Genomic DNA, 23125 nt, shown 5'->3' on the forward strand with positions numbered 1-23125 from the left:
ACTTATAGACAAACAGACGAAATGTTAATACAAGCTGCAAAACTGTTAGCACATCCATAAGAAATCTCTGCTAAAATTGACTACATCAGGAACAGACCTAAGATTCGGGTTAGAATTGATCGTCAGCAACCCATGCTTGTCGTAAAAGGCCACTAACGGGATCGGGTGGTCAGGCTCGCTGAATTTGTTGACACGCGTCATCGTATCCCAACTACGTAGATCGTTGCTCATGTTGTTGATCACTGGATTATCTGGTCCAAATTCAATTATTTACGTACCGCGGCGTCAAGCAACATCCACCCAACCAACCAACATTATGAGTATATATAACAACCGTTTGTAACCCAATCTCACTGAGTCTGATGAGAAAGGAAGCACTACAACCGTAGTTGAAAGCACCTGCATACACCTGGGTGAGGTACCGTCTGTACAAGACTGCGCAGATCCTTTATGACTTACTATAAGTATCATCTACCTCGGTTGTTTGAGATCGGCGTGAGATTACAATGCAGACATACGTGGTGGTGTATCAGGTAAGGTCGAGTTAATATTAGCTTGAGACGCAAAAGACAATTATGGCTTTAATCACATAGATTGGCTGGAGTATAGTCAGTCTACAGGGAATAAAGAAGACAATTCCATTAGAAGACAGGCGTTAGATAGCATCCAGTACACATTCTGTTCAGCTGTGCTCCATGTTTTTTCCATTATAATGACATGTCTTTTTGAAACTTTATGTCACACACCTCCTCAATACATACGAAACCTAGGATGTGTACCTGCCTTCACAACATCGCAACCGACGCACCTGTCTCCAGATCGCCCTTTGCACCGCATTTATTGTGCAGAGTTACCTCCCTTGGAGTGACATAAACTTCTAATCGTTGGTTCGAGTCCCGGCCCCTCCTGATTACATTCCTAGGTTTAGGAACACCATACCAGTGCTGGAGAGCCTCACCAAGAAAACAGAGACCTACTTCACATCAGACTTTCCTGCCATCTCATGCTGACGAGACTATAATACTGTAAACATTTCAAAGCGACGGTAAACTTGTACCATGGTATAAATTTAGGCGATATATCCTAATATCTCAACATATGTCCTCAGTCAGGATGTGTTATTACATTATTGAAATAACGGAGGGGCGGTTGGCTAGCCTTGTGGTTTAACACTTTCCCTTGTCACGCTGAAGATCCGGGTTTGATTCCCCACAAGGGTACAATGTGTGAAGCCCATTTCTGGTTTCCCCCCCCGTGATATTGCTGGTATATTGCTTCAAGCGAAGTAAAACTAAACCCATTCACTCACTTGAAACAACGGAACAAAATTGTATCTTCTAAAATTTCGTGTAAAGTATTGATCGTTAATGAATTAGTGACTCATTTTTACAAAACACACATTCGTATCTTGATGCAGTTGTATACGTAATGTCGGCTATAAGTCCTGACTGACGAACTACCACACCAGAAAGGGAGAAAGAAATGACACCTAACAAATGTGTTCGTGTTTCCGGCCAGTAGGTGGCGCTCGGTATCAAGACAAAGGGGAAGTCACTCTTCACATCACAAACAACACCATCCATCTATTTAATGTAGACAAGTATTTCTCTCTACTTCCGAGAACGGATGGAATTTAGACAAATGACTTACTGAAATAGCTGCGTGAAACAGATATAATGAACGACATTGTAGTTGAGTGAAGTCCCTGTCTCAAAGATTAACCACAATCCTTAATACAGCCTAAGGAGGATTTTCCTTATATTCACAGAGTGTATTCGAGACAGGCAGGATTAATACCAAACGGATTCTCAAAACTGAAAGGATCTGCTTGCCTTTACGTCGTCTCAGAAAAGAAGCAAGTTTATGTAAAATATATATCCACACTAAACACCATTAATCCACAGGATAGACTTAAGGGGAAACTTCCTTCCTTGAACATTGGGGTGTTTCTGTAGCTTTAGATGTTTTGGACAATTTGTCAAAAGATGGAGGCAAATGTCATCCAACTTCTAAATAGATAAGATCTATGTGAAGTTTGGGGATACGACATTTGGCATCCGGGAAGGATCCCCTTGGTGTACTCTTCCGGCTGGTGATCATGGATGCTTGCTTTGTAGCTTCTGTTTCGGATTGGCAACAACAACACAAGTAGTTCAATATCAGGTCAGGTAGATCAGTGATCTCAGAAGGTTCAATAATGATCAAGTAGCAATTTCTCTTCCACTGATTTTCTCACCTGAACCAGAAATAGAAAAAAGCAATGAGGCCGCCTCATCTGTTTCCGGTTTAGATCTATCTATAAAGATTCAGTGCCAAACTCTATCCATAAAGCTGTATGACAAGAGGGATGGCGGCCTCATCATAGGTCGACCAATATTCCATCACTTCAAGCCATTGGTGTCTCCATTTCACAACTTTAGGCTGTCAAGGGAAAGCCTCATACAACTCCAGCTAAAGTGTTGTTGTATGATGGTTAGATCATATACTTCAATAGTTGTATGATGGTTAGATCATATACTTCAATAGTTGTATGATGGTTAGAGCATATACTTCAATAGTTGTATGATGGTTAGAACATATACTTCAAAAGTTGTTGTATGATGGTTAGAGCATATACTTCAACAGTTGTTGTATGCTGGTTAGAGCATATACTTCAAAGTTGTTGTATGCTGGTTAGAGCATATACTTCAACAGTTGTTGTATGCTGGTTAGAGCATATACTTCAACAGTTGTTGGATGATCGTTAGAGCATATACTTCAACAGTTGTTGTATGCTGGTTAGAGCATATACTTCAACAGTTGTTGTATGATGGTTAGAGCATATACTTCAACAGTTGTTGTATGCTGGTTAGAGCATATACTTCAAAGTTGTTCTATGATGGTTAGAGCATAAACTTTAAACGTTGTTGTATGATGGTTAGAGCATAAACTTTAAACGTTGTTGTATGATGGTTAGAGCATATACTTCAACAGCTCCTCTATGATGGTTAGAGCATATGCTTTAAATGTCGTTGTACGGTGGCTACAGCATATACTTCAACAGTTTCTGTTCAAAGGTTAGAGCATATACTTCCAAAACTTCCAAACACCATCTAGCCAGAACTGAATTACTTCGGGGTTTCCTCCCACATTAAGCAGCCACGCCAGGATACAACTGATATACTACCAAAGGGGCGTTTAACCTGACTCATTTCTTGACACGTACAATATATGTCCTCTGCAATGGATAAACATCAATAACGTGCAATGGTAAAATCATTATTTTCTCATTTTCATCAGTTCGTTTTGAGGAAATCAATTTTCAATTAACGACCACATGCCTCTTCCTTGAAAAACAGAATGCCGTCAGATAGCAATGTTAACGTCGTTATGTTTCCCGGACGTAAATTCAAGGTTACATAATCACGTTACAGACACATCAATGAATCAGTGAAAAATCCGTTATAAGTCTAATATTAGATTTTGAAAAAGGTTGTTTTCCACAGTGCGAAGATTCAAGGGTCTGCATTGTCCTGAGTGTTGATTGGTTGTTAAATGCCAAACTGGTCTTTTTACGTCTCTTTTTATCAATATTCCATCATCAAGTTCGACACAAAGACTAGATTTTATACAAGGTGTACATGATGTGAATCGAACCCGATCTCTGGACGTTACGAGTCGCGGCGTTAACCACTTCCCTAATTCTAGTGCGCACGGTTTTATTACCAGAAAACACTGAAGCAAGACAGGCCCCAGTAACCAGCTCTATCATTCCATTTCATTGGGGGCGGTGGGATAGCCTAATGCGTAAAGCGTCCGCTCGTCACACTGAAGACCCGGGTTCGATTTCCCACATGGGTACATTTTGTGAAGCCCATTTCTGGTATCCCCCGCCGTGATATGTTGGAATATTGCTAAAAGCGGCGTAAAAACGGCGTCAAACCATACTCACTCAGTTGGGGGTAACAACGCATTATACAGCATTTCAGTTATACCCCAGCTTGTTAGATGTAGCTGGAAGGAAGCTCAAAGTTGAGCAGCTGTCAGATGTTTACCATTTCGACAAATCCCATGAACATGGTATACTGCTGACAAACCAAGAAAAGCAATCAGGATCCGGGATTCAAACCCATGACCACTTGTTTCCCGTCCACCTTAGGACGCAGCTCATCAGTCGGCACCTCAGACAACTGGGCCACCCGTGTCTCCGATAACAGGAAACATAATACTTAATAACAGATATGAAATAATCACTATTATTACACTCTTCGCCTTAGAAATGGATTAAATCAATCATATTTAGATTGATATATACTACCCATCAAAAGTTTAGACTCACTTAAAGCACTCACTATATGTTATGTATATGTATGTGGTTACATCGAAGATGAATTTCTCCACCAACTTGGGGGAACCAACTGAAAACCTTATGCAGATGAATTGCACAAGGATGATGCTTCAAATTGCGAAAGGCATGAGCAAATGTCGTGCATGTGAACAGATTCGTTTTGGTGTAAAGTTTTGTTAAGAATTCGCCAATTTTCACAGATTTTAATCATTTATTGAACTCATGACAATAATCTTTTCAATGTTACGAATATGTTTTACAATACACCAGTTCATAACTAAACAGTACCTTTAAACAGTATGGAATATTTTGCAAAAAGCTAGTTTAGAACAGTGGACAAGTAAGTGGCTACATTTACACTAGTGAGTCTAAACTTTTGATGGGTAGTATATATTTAGCAAATCCTAAGTTGTGAGTTCCTAAAGGCCTATATGGTAATCACAGTTATAACGCACTCAAAGGGGCCATTAAGTTTACTTCGTTATAACAGTAGTTCGTTATACGCATTTCGACTGAAATATACAAGTAAACACGAAAACGGTTCGTTTTATCCGTCTGTTCGTTGTTAACATAGTTCACTGTGGTACTATTTAGGAACGCATGTGATGAATTTAATATTTCTGTGTGTTTCTTGAAACTACGCATCAAAGGCTACTCAATACATCATATTTTCGAAAGAGAAACAGTCAAACACAATCAATATGACCAACAATTATACCAAACCAGTTTCCAGAGGCATTCATGGATTACAAATTGAATATGACAAATTATTGAATGTTAAAAAATAATTAATAATTCTCGGGTTGGTGTTTTTCGTCAGGAAATATGTTGAATTCACAAAACACTCATTGATATTCAATAACCGTGGACTTTCAATCATTCCACTAACAGACCGTTACGTGATATTGTTTGTTATTCTTAATTTTCTACAACAATTGTTCAATAAAGGTTTGGCAATGGTTATTGAATGACAACATACATCCGCCAGACTGCAATCTATATTGGAAACAACAGATGGCTAGCAATTACGCCAAGCTGGAACTGAATTAATCAGGTTTGATATATACCGAGCGGATAGGTAGCCTTGTGGGTGACGCGGTCGCTCGTCACGGCGCACACAGGGTTCGATTCTCCACATGGGCAGAATACTTGAACCTCAATCATGGTGTGGCCTACTAGTTGTATGATTAGAATAATGTTAAAAGCCGGAGTCACAATACTCATCCCAGTGTATGTAGTGATACAATAACCCGTGGATCCATAAACCAGCTTTCGATTCTCACTTTCTGCCAATATCATTAAATTATGTATATGAGCGTCATCTGCACTCATGCTCTTTCTTTGTGTTTATGAATAATACAGTAGATCTCAGGCTGTAGTCGTAAAACTCGTGGTAATAACAACGAGTTACACTCACACATCTGGTCAGAGAAACTAAAGCCATATGACGAGACAAATAATCCCTCCGAATCCTAACATCGCTAGGGTCGGTGGGATAGCCTAGTGGTTAAACCGTTCGCTTATCACGCTGAAGACCCAGGTTCTATTCCCCACATGGGTACAATGTGTGAAGCCCATTTCTGGTGTCCCCCGCCGTGATATTGCTGGTATATTGCTAAAAGCGGCGTAAAACTAAACTCACTCACCTAACGCCACTGACGAAAGTCTTGAATGTCCGCTGTCTGGTGTCTATATTTTCTTCTTTGGTCTAGACGTTGTAACATATACCATATGTGATAAACAGACATTGCCTGTGAAATTACCGTTATCATTAAGTGATCAGTAAGTGTACATTACAAAATGTGAACTCGCAAACACGGAATCGGTTATATGCAGGATGTATTATGATTTACGTGGAAAGCCAAATGACACAATCCTCTGACTTCTTAATTTTATTTTGATGCAAGTTCTACGCGACAGTTAAAAATACCTTAATTGTGTTAACCAGTTTCAGTAAGAATAGTTCACGGAACGATAATAAAGTTATATAAGTGTGGTAAAAATACGAATCGAAACTGTGAGGGACCTTTGGCAATATTACATGCTTGGCAAAGTGACAGTTCACTGAAACATAACTGATTCCTTCTGTAAAAGATTCAATTCAACCTAAATGCGAGAAAACAATTTGTCAGATCTCTGTTTCACGTTTCTAAACATTTGTAGGAGTAAAATGGAAATCTGACAGACTGTGAGGCGTTATCCCGACATCACATGATTATTGATGATTATTGCAATGCTGTATTATGTAAATTACGTCTGGGTGCTCAACACGATAAACCAGTCAAGAAGATGCGAAGCACTTCCGGCTGACGTCATGACATCACTCTTTAAAGCAAAGAAGTAAGTCCGTCATTCTTAAGAGGATCTCACATGTTCTCTCCAACGCGTGAATGGTACATTTTACAAGTAGTTTTAAGAAGAAACACGGCTTTATTCTAGCAGGAAACGTGTGGTTTCGTTGGACTTAGATCGCGAGAGAACCACCATGGTGGTATGTTGAATGGAGTGTTTGCCCGGAGAACGGAATGTCAGTGGTTTGATCCCGTGGTTTTGTTATACCAAATGGCGCTAAAACATAATCGTTGTTGTGTCCCTTCCCGGTGCTTGGTATTGATGGGTTACAACAAGGGTCACGGGTCTCCGCGTCAGCATACTGTGTATGAGGAGGTCATCCATGTTAAAGGGTGGTGGTGTAGCCTAGTACTTAACTCGTTCGCTCGTCACACCGAAGACCCGGGTTCGATTCCCCACATGGGTACAATGTGTGAAGCCCATTTCTGGTGATATTGTTGAAACAATGCTTAAAGTGGCGTAAAAATAAACTCACTCACTCACTCACACACTCACTCATGCAACAAGGCGTGGCATTTCAGTGCACAAGTCTGGTCTAGTACAAGCAATCGCGCACCTTCATGCATGCATGTCGCTCTAGTAAATACAATAACCTAAAGCTACGTTCATGACACCCAGATCATGAGACGCAATTCTTTGGAGACATGTCCTACGCTTTCAGCAGCCGGGTTTATTATGTTTACCTAGTAATTATACTGATACCTTCAGCACCCCCTGTTCATTAAGAATAGGAAGCGTCCCCTGTTCAGTACACGATGCACTAAATCAGCCATTTCGACGACAAATATCGCATTACACGAGATCGTAAGATACCAAGTCCCTTGGGTCGGCGGCGTGTGAAAAATCGTTTTATGACTAGGACTAATAAATATGTGAGGTGTGAATAGATCGATAACCAATCAAAGGGCTGATTATGATACTAATGCAGGTCGGCAGTTGGTGGCCGCCCGATAGTAGCGCCATTCTCCTCGGGACCAGAAAATGGGTAAATGTGTATGTTACTGTGTTGATCTATTTGCAGTGTCGGGGTTCTTTAAACTCTGTGAGATCTACGCGGAAATACATAATTGTGAACACCTTTGTGTATATAGTAAGGATATAGCCATCAATATCTGACTGTAAAAAGGTAGTGAAAAATCGTCTCGTGTAGGACGTGAATCTGCGAGATCTTAGCCAGATACACTTTTTTGTTTGTCTATAAACACACAGGCACTTACCAAAACACACTCTCGCGCGAACGCGCACACGCACGCTCACACACTCTTCATCATAATGATGTCACAGAAAGTGGGCATTTACCAGGGAAAACCTAAGTCCGTGGTCAACACCTAAATATATTCTTAATCACCCCTAGTTTCTATTTATATGATATAATGTTCAGCCACAATCTCAGGAAAATTATTTTAAAAACCCCATTACCTTTTAACCACTAGAGCACATGCCCATATTAACTAAAGCATGAAGATTTACACTTAAAATTACGTTTGTTGCTTGACACTAAAACACCGGAGGATCATTTGAAGAAATATGGCATTAGGTGAATGAGTTGTGATAAGCAGCACTTTTTCCAGTCATGTATAAAACGCAATATTACCACAGGGGCTAAAACAAGGCGGTTCACAGTGGCTAATGTACATTGTACATACGAGCATACTACATTGCAATTGTAGTTGTTTGGTTGGTTTGTTTTCTGCAATGTTCCGGCAACATGGCGGTCTGTAAATAATCGAATCTGGACCAGACAATCCAGTGATCAACAGCATGAACATCAATCTACACAATTGGGATACGACCACATGTGTAAACCAAGTCATCGAGCCTGACCACCCGATCCCGTTAGCATGGGTTGCTGAAGACCAATTCTAACCGCGATCTTCACAGGTTACTACATTGTAGCGGCATGAAGAGCGAACGTTTTAACCTATCATTACGGTATTCAAATACGTGAGGGAAACAATGGATATCTGTATGCATGACAGGTTGTGGTATATCTTGAGATCATTTATTTCTACAACAGGTGTTTTCAACACTGACAGCTTTAAAGGCATTTGTAAAGGCATTCAGTATCAAATATCTCCATCTGTGGTCTAAAATGGTAAAAAATATATTTCTATGTATGTGGCAATATTTAGTTACTAATCCTTTTCATAAATTTGCGAATATGTCAATAGTAAAGTAGTTATTTTTAAACACATGGCAGCCCACGATGATGTCACTATGCAGGGCTATTGTTGGCCAACTGATGATTGAAAATCTCTCGGTCACGGAACAGCCTTAATGAGTATAGGATGCAGACAGCTGTTTCTGGGAGCAGGATACCACAACAGACCTATTCAGTTATCAGGATGAAGCGTGGTAATAATACAGACTAGACAGGCGTTGTTGTTGTAGTGATGACGGTACATGTCTTTAGAATATGATTTATATGTTTGTTGCGTAAAGCCGGGCTCATCGGTGGGGCACTACACAAGCACCTTTTCGCGAACGCCTGGTTTAGTCACTATTTGATAGAGGGCGGTGGGGTAGCCTAGTCGTTAAGGCGTTCGTTCGTCACGCCGAAGACCTGGGTTCGATTCCCCACATGGGCACAATGTGTGAAGCCCATTTCTGGTGTCCCACGCCGTGATATTGCTGGAATATTGCTAAAAGCGGCGTAAAACTAAACTCACTCACACTCACACTCACACTCACACTCACACTCACTATTTGATAGCGATTCTTATGTTTGTTTGTTTAACGCCGCACTCAGCAAAAGTCCATCTATATGGTGCCTATCTGTAGATAATCGAGTCTGGACAAGATAAGTCAGTGATCAACAACATGAGCATCGGTCTACGCAACTAGTATACAATAACATGCACCACACGATCCCGTTTGTAGCCTCTTACAACAAGCATGAGTTGCTGAACACAATTCTAACCCGGATCTTCACGAGAATATGAAGATAGACAAGAACTAAACATGTTAAGGAGGGTGTTTCAATCATAATCTGACTGCAGATTTCAAGTGTCAAATCTGAACACAACCTAAACAAGTATATCTACGAACTAAACATGCATATAAATCTAAAAAACAATTAGTGTTTCAACATGTTTTCATTTTAAACACGTTTAAACATGTTTAGAGTTAAAGTGTGTTGAGAATTTCAACACGTTTAAACGCGAAACATTCAATTTCTAAAGCTGTTTATGCACTGAGACGATAGTTTATCTAAGATCACCAATGAATGAATATTTATTTAACAATTCATTGAAATTCAATATCTATTTCAAAACTCATGAAAGTCAATATTCAGATGCAGACTAATTTGAACTCCATTTCTTTGGACAACCTCAATATGAATAGATACTTCCAGTGTTTCCCAACCTCAATATGAATAGATACGTCCAGTGTTTCCCAACCTCAATATGAATAGATACGTCCAGTGTTTCCCAACCTCAATATGAATAGATACATCCAGTGTTTCCCAACCTCAATATGTATAGATACGTCCAGTGTTTCCCAACCTCAATATGAATAGATACATCCAGTGTTTCCAAACCTCAATATGAATAGATACGTCCAGTGTTTCCCAAGCTCAATATGTATAGATACGTCCAGTTTTTCCTAAGCTCAATATGAATAGATACGTCCAGTGTTTCCCAACCTCAATATGTATAGATACGTCCAGTTTTTCCCAACCTCAATATGAATAGATACGTCCAGTGATTCCCAACCTCAAAATGAATAGATACGTCCAGTGTTTCCCAACCTCAATATGAATAGATACATCCAGTGTTTCCCAACCTCAATATGAATAGATACGTCCAGTGTTTCCCAACCTCAATATGAATAGATACGTCCAGTGTTTCCCAACCTCAATATGAATAGATACGTCCAGTGTTTCCCAACCTCAATATGTATAGATACGTCCAGTGTTTTGCAACCTCAATATGAATAGATACATCCAGTGTTTCCCAACCTCAATATGAATAGATACGTCCAGTGTTTCCAACCTCAATATGAATAGATACGTCCAGTGATTCCCAACCTCAATATGAATAGATACGTCCAGTGTTTCCCAACCTCAATATGAATAGATACATCCAGTGTTTCCCAACCTCAATATGAATAGATACGTCCAGTGTTTCCCAACCTCAATATGAATAGATACGTCCAGTGTTTCCCAACCTCAATATGTATAGATACGTCCAGTGTTTTGCAACCTCAATATGAATAGATACATCCAGTGTTTCCCAACCTCAATATGAATAGATACGTCCAGTGTTTCCAACCTCAATATGAATAGATACGTCCAGTGTTTCCCAACCTCAATATGAATAGATACGTCCAGTGTTTCCCAACCTCAATATGAATAGATACGTCCAGTGTTTCCCAACCCTCAATAGGAATAGCCAGTGTTTCCCAACCTCAATATGTATAGATACGTCCAGTGTTTCCCAACCTCAATATGAATAGATACGTCCAGTGTTTCCCAACCTCAATATGAATAGATACGTCCAGTGTTTCCAACCTCAATATGAATAGATACGTCCAGTGTTTCCCAACCTCAATATGAATAGATACGTCCAGTGTTTCCCAACCTCAATATGAATAGATACGTCCAGTGTTTCCCAACCTCAATATGAATAGATACGTCCAGTGTTTCCCAACCTCAATATGAATAGATACATCCAGTGTTTCCCAACCTCAATATGAATAGATACATCCAGTGTTTCCCAACCTCAATATGAATAGATACGTCCAGTGTTTCCAAACCTCAATATGAATAGATACGTCCAGTGTTTCCCAACCTCAATATGAATAGATACGTCCAGTGTTTCCCAACCTCAATATGAATAGATACGTCCAGTGTTTCCCAACCTCAATATGAATAGATACGTCCAGTGTTTCCCAACCTCAATATGAATAGATACATCCAGTGTTTCCCAACCTCAATATGAATAGATACGTCCAGTGTTTCCCAACCTCAATATGAATAGATACATCCAGTGTTTCCCAACCTCAATATGAATAGATACGTCCAGTGTTTCCCAACCTCAATATGAATAGATACGTCCAGTGTTTCCAACCTCAATATGAATAGATACGTCCAGTGTTTCCCAACCTCAATATGAATAGATACGTCCAGTGTTTCCCAACCTCAATATGAATAGATACGTCCAGTGTTTCCCAACCTCAATATGAATAGATACGTCCAGTGTTTCCCAACCTCAATATGAATAGATACATCCAGTGTTTCCCAACCTCAATATGAATAGATACGTCCAGTGTTTCCCAACCTCAATATGAATAGATACGTCCAGTGTTTCCCAACCTCAATATGAATAGATACGTCCAGTGTTTCCCAACCTCACTGACGTTGAAGCACTCAGTAAAGAGAAGTGAAAGACACATATTAACGGTGGCATTTGGAAGTAACAGAGATCCGTTTACAGTAGTTCAGCTCGAGCATTGTTAAGGGATTACTATTAAAATAGTGATGATACCAGTGTTCACGAAAAGGTTAGTTTATCCTATCCCCCCATGACTCTTGTCAAATAACCCCGGAATTGATATCATACCCAGGATGTTTTAGAGGAAACAACGGACCCAATGGTCCAAAGACTCGCTTTGCAAAGTTATGCCCCTTTGTTTCCAGGATCTGCTAGGTCTGAGATTCAAATTGTGGCGTGGTGTGTGACTGTGTGTGTATGGTAATGGAATCTTCGACCTCTGTCGAAAGTATAAACGTTAATCTTAGTCGAAACTTAGCCCCTGTTACCACACATCTGAAAACAGATAAACTTGACTCTAAAAGGTAAAGTAGTAATATACTATTATGTATTATATATATACAATATTACATATATGAGTGGAGCACTGAAAATCAGTGATGACACCAGGTGTTCACGCGAATAAATGCAACAATAGTAATAACAGTAATCTGAAAATACTTGATTTTGAAATGAACACGAACATAGAATGTTCAACACATCAAAAAGAGACTGAGTATAGTTTTATGCCGGTTTAACAATTCTCCAGCAATATCACTACGGAACATTTGTAATGGGGTCAGTGAGTGATTTTAGCAATATAGCAATATTCCAGCTTTATGGCGGCTGTCTGTAAATAATCGAGTCTGGACAAGACAATCCAGTGATCAACAGCATGAGCATCGATCTGCACAATTGGGAACCGATGACGTGTGTCAACCAAGTCAGCGAGCCTGACCACCCGATCCCGTTGGTTGCCTCTTACGACAAGCATAATGGGATCAGTTGTGGTCTAAACACTGATCATGTGGGAATCCAAACTGGAATTTGCCTTTACCACTTGGCTAGGCCACCATCCGTAAGGACCGTACATAACGTAAAAATGAATTACACACAATAAAATATTCATACCCAATGACCGAGATCGGGTCAAAAGGCGAACCGTAAAACTAAAAAGATTTAAACAATAGAACATATATCATTCTAGTTTTAAACTCGCGCAAGCTATTTAAATACTTCACCAACCATGCGTTAATAGTACAACCATCAAAGTAGTGAGACCAAATCACAATCCAGCCCAGATTTAAATGATTTAAGGATGTAAAATCCCTGTGTGATTCCAATAATGCCACATACAAAAGATTAAAGCTGTAGGGTTCATGTAGTACCGAACCTGTGTTGTCCCCTGTGCACAGTTAGTAGGTAAACACATTTCACACACAACATTTTGTTGTCGTAACATCTATTATACATACAGGTAGAGACGTTTTATTACCAGGAAATATGGACCTTTGAGACTGTGACAATAGCATCCCTTTAACATGCAAAACCAAGCTCCACTTTTGCATTGCTGATCAAAGAATTTGTCACGCATTTTAAATGAAAGGGATCGATAATATTCTGTAATATGATCAATTTTCACTTTACCTGCACTAGTAACTCGAGAAGACACACGACAGGTAATGTATTATTCACAGGTGTACGGTAATGCCGTGGTTGTCTATGGTATCGTTGGGACAGGTGGACCATAAACATTGATAGCTAGACTGCTTGTAATACCCGGATTCGTCACAGCTTTTAAATCCGGTTGAGTGAGTGAGCTTTAAGCAATATTGATGTCATGCACGGCTGGGGACATCAGATTTATACTCATGTTTTACCCCGGATTGTAGGTAAGGGGCGGTGGGGTTAAAGAGTTTGCTAATCGCCGATGACCCTGGTTCGATTCCCCGCATGGGTAGAATGTGTGAAGCCGGGCAGTGATATTGCTGGAATGTTTATACAAGCGGTCAAAAATATACTCACTCACTCACTCACTCACTCACTCACTCACTCACTCACTCACTCACTCACTCACTCACTCACTCACTCACTCACTCACTCACTCACTCACTCACTCACTCACTCACTCACTCACTCACTCACTCACTCTAGTATGACGATCCATTGCTTTAATTACTGAGATAATCTCCCGCTCCAAATTGACAAGTGGGGCCTAAATATCTGTGCTTGGTTGCGCCCCTTAGACGTGCTTGGATCCGCTGATCAAGAGTCAGGATTTATTGTTATAGGTTATCAGCTTTAGTGTGTCGGCACTACAAACGTGGTAACATGAGAAATATCCATGACCTGCATTGCCCAATAACAATCTGACACGTCATGATATGGATACTGGATATGACTGAAATACCACATAGAATACAACTTGTTCCGTGAACAATCTTACTAGTGATTGGTCTATTGTATAAAGTGTGTTGTTGAACGCCGCATTCAGCAATATTCCAATATGGCGACGGTCTGTAAGCTATCGAGTCTGGACCAGATAATTCAGTGATCAACAGCATGAACATCGATCTACGCAACTGGGAACCGATGACATGTGTCAACTAAGTCAGCGAGCCTGATCACCTGAACCCGTTAGTCTCCTCTTACGACAAACATGGGTTACTGAAGACCAATTCTAACCCGAATCTTCACGGCTCTCTAAGTTATTTGATGGATGGAATAGGCTACATGAAGATTGAAGTATTTGAAATAACAATACAGTTACCTTGTAATACCAATATTACCAATAGAAACGACAAAAACACCATTACAATAATCACAATTCATGCAAAGGCAAGGCAATTCTCCACTTAAAAATATATTGCATGTGTACAGTTCAGAAAGCGTCGGACATGATTTTGGAAGCGTCAAACTGTAAAGATGTTCTCCACGTGTGTACCATAAGCCTTTTACAAAGCTTAAACGCACGAATTTCACACATCTGTACAGACGAGATTGATGACGTATATGTCCCTCATTTCAAGTTGAAATAGAAAACAGGGGCGACAACTCCAGGGTTATTTGAGACTTTGATATGTATCCAGTGATCCCATTACGAAACACCATCAATCACATTATGGTAACATATGGTCATTTAATGATTTTGATTATTTTCGTTTTCTGTTTGTATCATGTTTTTGTTAGAATTCCTAAATGACGTTAACGTTGTTGGGAAGGGCATGTAAACAACATCAGGATTGGCCTGGAAAAAATGTTAGATTTTAAACTAAACCAACAAATGTCTTTTTCCGTCAAAATATGTACACGTATCAGTGGAACTGTTGACGAATGATTGCTTTGGTGAATGGCTGATGTTAACCAACCACTGGTGACGTATTGGGCAAGCTTTAACGTGGGATCTTAAAGATGACCCGAAGTACCTTTCCTGGTGCTACTGATTCAGTTTGTAAGTTTCCATATATTTGATGTAAATATATTGTCTTTAACTGAAAATATGAACTTGCAGATGCAATTATAGATTAGTGGTATAGGGGTGCGTACAGCTTTGGAAGCCCCAGCATAAACATGCGGTTTACGGAGAACACACACACGCACGCATGCACGCACGCACTCTCTCACACGCACACACACCATCCCGCTAAAAATAGAAATGAAAATATAACTATAGAAAATAAAAATATAAAAATAGTATTTTGTGACAACCTAAAAATCATGATCCGTGCCCGCACCTCGCTTTCCTCACCCACCAGGGTCACCAAACCCGCGCGCATACGCAAACGCACAGACTCAGCATGTACATACATCAGTAAACTTGAATAAAAACCTTCTGTCACTCACTTATACCAACATACTTACGACTTGAACACACTTAATGTGTCATGATTCAGTTGAAGATTCAACGTTCAAAATCATCTATAAATATTTCTCTAATTAATAGAAAATCTTTATTTAAATGCATTATTTCCATGCACGCCGCCTTCTTGAACACAACATGTTTGAGTAACTTCTTATATTGAATCAGGAATAGGTATGCACAAAGATCGCTTGCCGAGGCGTATACAGTAGAAGCTATGTATTGGAAATTACTTTGGTGACGTCACGCGTTTCAAGTCTCGGGAAAAACGTTTGTCTCGCGGCGTCATCACATGAGACAAAGGCAGCTTTCCATATAATAACAAAGAGCCAGAAAATTCCGTGGAGGAAAATGATTTTGTAAATGAATAAAATAGAATAAAAGCGATTATTTTATTCCACAAGCTAGAACTAATAGGCTTGAAATAGTCCGCCCGACAACAGCAGGGAGTGTTATTCTATAGTCTTCCTACTGTGACGTACGTAGTATTGTCCATTTCGGTCATATTTACGGTTTTTAATTCCAGGAATAACAAGAAAGCTACTTAAGATTAAACCCTTGGGGTTACTGCAAGTGCGGGTGTACGTTCTAGCAGTTTGTGTAACGTTTTTAATCTTCAAATGATCATATTGAGCTTGTGGCATCACAGTGACGAAAGATCGTTGTTTGACCTTTTTGTGGGTAAAAATACAATATAAATGAAATGTCAAAGACAGAAAATAACAAGTCTCGATTTTGGCGAAACAGAGTCCATTGGGTGTAAAGAGCAAAACAGGTGTGTATAGATCCATGAAATCCAGTGATGACACCAGATGTTCACACAAAAAGGTAAGCATGTCCAGCCTGCCCGGTAGCAGGGTAAAGGATTTCTTGGTGTTAATGCTTCTATAACGAGGGGCGGTGGGGTAGCCGTCACGCTGAACACCCGGATTACAACAAGGACCTGAGTCCTCCGCGTCAGTATACTGTGTGTGAGCAGGTCATCCATGTAAAGGAGCGGTGGGGGTAGGCTAGTACTTAAATCGTTCGCTCGTCGCGCCGAAGACCCGGTTTCGATTCCCCACAACATGGGTACAATGTGTGAAGCCAATTTCTGGTGTCCGACGTCGTGATATTGGTGGCATATTGCTAAAAGCGGCGTAGAACCATACTCTCTCACTCACTCTAAAGCGATGTGCTGAAGAACACCTTCTCTAATAGTTCAGCTCAGCAACGAGGTATTTCCAATTTTCTTCAAAATGGATGTGTTATAGATAGCCTTATTCTGCACACCTGAATAGGATCAGATTTTAACGATCCACCTTTTAACTTGCTTACGTCAAATACGACACCGCAAACAGTTTAATCTTCCTTTACTCTTGCAAATTTAATTTTAAGTCGACATACATGGGTAAACAGTTACGCATCTATAACAAAGTAATCGATTATCGGTAAACAATTTGCAGAGTACTTTGGAAGCCCCGTTTTATAATTAGAACACGCTTTACTTATTTACACTCATCGACACAGTGCCACCTTGTTAAAGTGGACGAACCGTTACTGCCGATATAGACGTTTTAACGAGGAAATATATGGTTTAATGTGAACACATACTTTTTGGGTTCCGAACTAGTGAATGATGTTAGGTAGTGAGTGAATGAATATTGCGTATCGCAGCACCAGGAGTGAGTGAGTGAGTTTAGTTTTACGCCACACTCAGCAATATTCCAGCTATATGGCAGCGGTCTGTAAATAATCGAGTCTGGACCAGACAATCCAGTGATCAACAGCATGAGCATCGATCTGCGCAATTTGGAACCGATGACATGTGTCAACCATGTCAGCGAGCCTGACCACCCGATCCCGTTAGTCGCCTCTTAAGACAAGCATAGTTGCCTAATGTGGCAAGCATGGGTTGCTGAAGACCTATTCTACCCCGGATCTTCACGGGTCCGCAGCACCAGGAACTTTGCAGCAATTCGCATGAGATTAAGGGTAGAACTCTGTCTTTAAAACTTCATGGGCAATGAGTCTGACAGTTTGGGACTGAATTAATACGTTTAATGATTAACAAAATAATGGTATCAAAAGCCGCTTGTACAGAAGTTTTGTATTTGGTTGGTTGGTTTATTGTTTAACGCCGCATGCAGCAATATTCCAGCTATATGGCGGCTGTCTGTAAATAATCGTGTCTGGACCAGACAATCCAGGGATCAACATCACTGTTGGGATACGATGACATGTGTCAACCAAGTCAGCAAGCCAGACCACCCAATCCCGTTAGTCGCCTTTTTGCGACAAGCGAAGACCAATTCTAACCCTGTTCTTCCCGGGAAGTATTTTGTATTTAACATGGGGATGTAAGGTATTTTGGGTGGGGACAGGAGGGTACGTAAAACCCAGTATAGTGTGTACTATGTGATGAATCTGGATCCGAAGCCGTAACTAAACTAGCGGGCTGTAGCGCCTCAGACAACCGACCTCAAGAATAGAAACTGAATATAATTGAGTGAGTGAGTTTAGTTTTACGCCGCACTTAGCAATATTCCAGCTATATGGCGGCGGTCTGTAAATAATCGAGTCTGGACCAGACAATACAGTGATCAACAGCATGAGCATCGATCTACACAACTGGGATACGATGACATGTGTCAACCAAATCAGTAAGCCAGACCACCCGATTCCGTTAGTCGCCTCTTACGACAGACATGGGTTACTGGAGATCAATTCTAACCCGGTTCGACTGAATATACGGCATAATAACTTGCTGATAGCTGTTTAACAAGGATAAGCTATAAAATAACGTCCCGACTAACGAGATTCTGCAGTAGTCCGGTTTATGCAGGTCTTTCAGGCTTTACTCACTTTAACGCAAGGTATGTGACATATGTAACGCCATGTTAGTATTTATAACAACATGACGTTAACATTATATAATAATAAATACACAAATATTATAACAACTTAAAAACTCATATTCAGATGTTTGTATCAATAGTCAAGATTAAAATATTTTACTGGACACGTCATAATTAATACAGTATCGTCGTTCGGGTTTGAATCTCATTTGATGTGCTTCGGGATGAGCAGAAAACACCTTGTCTGATACACGAAAACATTATCAGTATTCATTTTCATTGTGTGTCAGACTATGTCGTAAACGTTGGATGTGAAAACACAGAAGGAGATCAAATTACACGCATATGTAGATTCGCACACACGTGTTAATCAGTGCACGTGACTCCTGTAGATCGATGTGTCGACTAACGCTACAGACCTTCGTGCAGCACCTAATCGATCTTTGTGATGATAAAGCCAATAATCACTTTCAGGTCCGTTATTCCCTACAACACTGTGGCAGAATAATCATACGTTTATGTTCATAACTTATATTTATGGTGACGTGTTGAGGAGCGCGGTGTCTGTGTAGTAGGTCATCACACCAGAAAACAATTGCTCTGGTTTATGTCGAGACAGCTATTGAAACTGTTGTGGCTACATATACTGCTTCACTTTCAACGACGTTCTGCAAGTCACAAAATGTGCTATTGCTGCTGCTGCTAGGCCCACTGCTGTTCCTACAGCTGTTACTACTGCTACTACTACCAACGTCAACACCAACGTCACCATCACCACAAACAACACCAACTTCACCACAAACAACACCACTACTGCTACTACTACTACTACTGTTGCTGCTGCTAATACAGCTGCTACTGCTACTACTGCTGCTGCTACTACTACTACCACTGCTACTGCTATTACTACTACTACTACTACAGCTGCTACTGCTGCTGCTACTACTGCTACTACAACTGCTGCTGCTACTACTACTACTGCTACTGCTACTGCTACTACTACTACTACTGCTGCTACTATTACTACTACTACTACTACTACTACTACTACTGCTGCCACTATTACTACTACTACTGCTACTACTACTACTACTGGCGACGTCTGATAATGACTATCATTAATCTACTTCTATTTCCACTGATATTGCTGCCATCATCACTTCACAATTTGTACAAATCCGCTACTACAACCACGACCACTACAACTTCTATAACCGCGGCTACTGCTACTGCTTGAACTGTTACAACCATAGCGACTCCCATACAACCTCAACCAGCGACAAGGACGGTGATAACGAATCACGAAGCAATGACATAACTATAATATTCAAAATCAGTATCATATATTTAACACGAACACACATAAAGAAAAAACATAAAAACAACAATACCTATATCTGTAGATACATAATTAAACTATATAATAAATAGAAACCCAACAACGTTTGATTAGTGCTTCATCTCGAGCATGAACACCACCAACCTTGTAGGTAAGGTCATAGAGAGACCAAACACCTGTAGCAGTCAACGCTGAATCAGCTACAGGTACGTACATCTAACCATCAGCGTCCATCACAAATGCATTCTAGTCATTATGGTAGATCTTACCTGGGAGTCAGACAGCATGTCGTCTCCACCCCCACGGGTACATCCTTCATCCCCACGGCCGTGTCACTACTCTATGTGTCAACAGTGAACAGCGCGAGGCATGCACTATAACCTGTCCTGTCCAGGCCGTTATGAGGTATACCGACTCAGCTGATGGCACAGGGCTTCTGACTGAGCTTGTGAAGTATTGATCATATCGCCTGTCGGCTCTCGACGTTTCTCTTTAAGTGATCGTGCGATCTCACACTGCCTGCACGCGCATGTGTCAAATCCTCCTTTCCATTGGTCAGTGCAGGCTCGTGACGGGTCAGGACGCGCCATTGGTTGAAACTTTCTAAGTTACGATAAGGTCGAGTCTTATTGAGTTCCAATCGCCACTAACTATTAATACTCAGCAATTAGCTTCGGGTGGTGTATTGATGATACCTATTTTAGGATGATATGCAAATAGAAATATGAAATGCATTGAAATACAATCATAAATCGGGATACAAAGTATATATAGGGCCTAATATACTTAATGTAAATATTTGTGTACATGAACTCTAATATTTATTGTTAACATAATTGATACGAAACACTGCCAGTAGGATATTATTCTATGTCATAGTGACATTGTCATTCTGAGGATGCCAGTTGAGTTTATGTTGTACAGACACTGAACACACAACTACAAGTAGCCTTGGAAATCGACTCGCGTTTCAACCACATATCCGTGGCAGTTGTAGAGCGCCCGTTTTTACGAGTTTGATACGAGTGTAATGTAATATTTTCATATCTACAGGCATTTATGATGGGTATTTAGACAAGCCTTTGGCATTTACGCCGGTTTGGAATAAGCACAGCAGTGGAAGTAATGTCACAGACACGAGCAGTTATGAGGAATGAGGAATTTCACAGAAGGAATTTGATGCGTTTTAAAGCGGTTTTCCTAAATGATCCGTAATATCACTGTGGACATATGTAATAGTGTGGGAATAGGGCCTGGAGTGTGAAGTTGAACACGTGACGGGTGAGGGTGTGGGTGACAATGTGGTGTTTTTATGTGTTGTATGTGTGTTGTGTGTGTTGTAGTGTTTTCGTTGCGTGGCGTGGCGTGGTGAGGGATGGTAAGATTAAGTGTTTGGTGTGTTTGTGGTGTTTGTATGGTGTGATGTGTTGTGCCGGGCCGTGAGGTTTAATGTGTTGTATTGAGTTGTGGTGTGGGACGGTGAGGTGTGGCGTGGCGTGGCGTGGTGGGACGGTGAGGTGTGGCGTGGGGTGGCGTGGTGTGGGACGGTGAGGTGTGGCGTGGCGTGGCGTGGGGTGGCGTGGTGTGGGACGGTGAGGTGTGGGGTGGCGTGGCGTGGGGTGGGACGGCGTGGCGTGGCGTGGCATGGTGTGGGACGGTGAGGTGTGGCTTGGCGTGGCGTGGGACGGTGAGGTTTGGCGTGGCGTGGGATGGGGTGGGACGGCATGGCGTGGGACGGTAAGGTGTGGCGTGGCGTGGTGTGGAACGGTGAGGCGTGGCGTGGCGTGGGGTGGCGTGGCGTGGGGTGGGACGGTGAGGTGTGGTGTGGTGTGGCGTGGTGTGGTGTGGGACGGTGAGGTTTGGCGTGGCGTGGCGTGGGTGGGACGGTGAGGTGTGGCGTGGCGTGGCGTGGCGTGGTGTGGGACGGTGGTGTGTGGCGTGGCGTGGGGTGGCGTGGGGTGGGACGGTGAGGTGTGGTGTGGCGTGGTGTGGTGTGGGACGGTGAGGTGTGGCGTGGTGTGGGACGGTGAGGTGTGGCGTGGCGTGTGACGGTGAGGTGTGGCGTGGCGTGGCGTGGCATGGGGTGAGGTAGGAACATGTGGCGTGTCTGAGATTGAAAGTATGTAGAAATACTTTCCCATAAAATAAAAAAAAATAAAAAATGCAATTTTGCTCATTTTCCCTCATAAGAAACACGATTTACCACGTGAACATGGATTCTTTACACTCAACAGTCCTGTAAATGATGCCCACTATGAACTGATGCTTGAACCGATTCACACTTTGATGATAAACATCGTCATCACTTTGAAAGGTCATAATAACAGTATCTGCGGTATCTAGTTATGTACATACGACATGTTCCATTGTAAAAGAATTCGGAAAGTGCAAGAGGTTCAGTTCACAAACATATGTGTTATCAGTTTACAAGCACATTCTATTTGTTCATGGGGAAGGTGGGGTAGCCCAGAGGTTAAAGCGTTCGCTCGTCACGCCGAAGACCCGGGTTTGATTCCCCACATGGGTACGATGTGTGAAGCCTATTTCTGGTGTCCCCGCCGTGATATTAATAGAATACTGCTAAAGGCGGCGTAAAGCTAAACTCATTCACTCACTATATGTTGATGCTGGTTCATGACTGGCTCTTATATACCCACTGCTGCTTAAAGATAATCAGGTTTCAGTCAAGACAAACAATAAAACACACAGGCATGGCAATTTAGTTAATTAACTCTATTACTTCGTTTAACTCCATAATTCGTCACAACGGTTGCAGCCAGAGCTGACTGTAGCTGTATAAACCTCGAATGAGGAGGATATATGTTATAACGCCCTGAAATTCGACGCATCAAAGATTTCCCTCGGTGTTCTACATGAGCTAGAACCTGCACTGTGTCCAAATCTGTCTGTACAGCCAGGACATAATAATTCTGATGTACACATGTCTTCACATTTACTAAGATTTTCATTTCTTCATCGTTTATCCTTTCTAATGGGAGCAAATGTCAAAGCCAAACGATTTATATGATATCGGCACTCTTCAACGTTTTGTTTTGAAAGTATTTCTCCATTACCATGTGAGCTTATCTCCGGTCTGATGACACTGAATCTAGAACTAGACGTTAAAGGGTCTTGTTCTACTGGAATAAAGTCTGT

At 41.2% G+C, this 23125-nt stretch overlaps 2 protein-coding genes across 4 annotated transcripts in view; both read right to left on the bottom strand.

The window, feature by feature from the left end:
- Window positions 1–20461, bottom strand: part of LOC124275013 (leucine-rich repeat-containing protein 74A-like) — a 59983-nt gene extending 39522 nt beyond the window's left edge. Inside the window, exon 1 of one of the 3 annotated variants that reach the window (XM_046710572.1) lies at window positions 20239–20461. The gene's annotated coding sequence lies outside the window, so the exon portion shown is untranslated. Of the gene's footprint in view, window positions 1–3931; window positions 3956–20238 lie in introns of those variants that run through there. The other 2 variants (XM_046710507.1, XM_046710641.1) reach the window with 2 other exon arrangements.
- Window positions 20462–21353: 892 nt separating this feature from the next.
- Window positions 21354–22049, bottom strand: LOC124288221 (extensin-like). Its single transcript, XM_046724784.1, has one exon. The coding sequence runs from the start codon at window positions 22047–22049 to the stop codon at window positions 21354–21356; it is 696 nt and encodes a 231-aa protein (XP_046580740.1).
- Window positions 22050–23125: the final 1076 nt, after the last annotated feature.

Source organism: Haliotis rubra, unplaced genomic scaffold (assembly GCF_003918875.1).
Source record: "Haliotis rubra isolate DU_JTF1 unplaced genomic scaffold, ASM391887v1 Scf1, whole genome shotgun sequence".
Lineage (NCBI taxonomy): Eukaryota > Metazoa > Mollusca > Gastropoda > Lepetellida > Haliotidae > Haliotis > Haliotis rubra.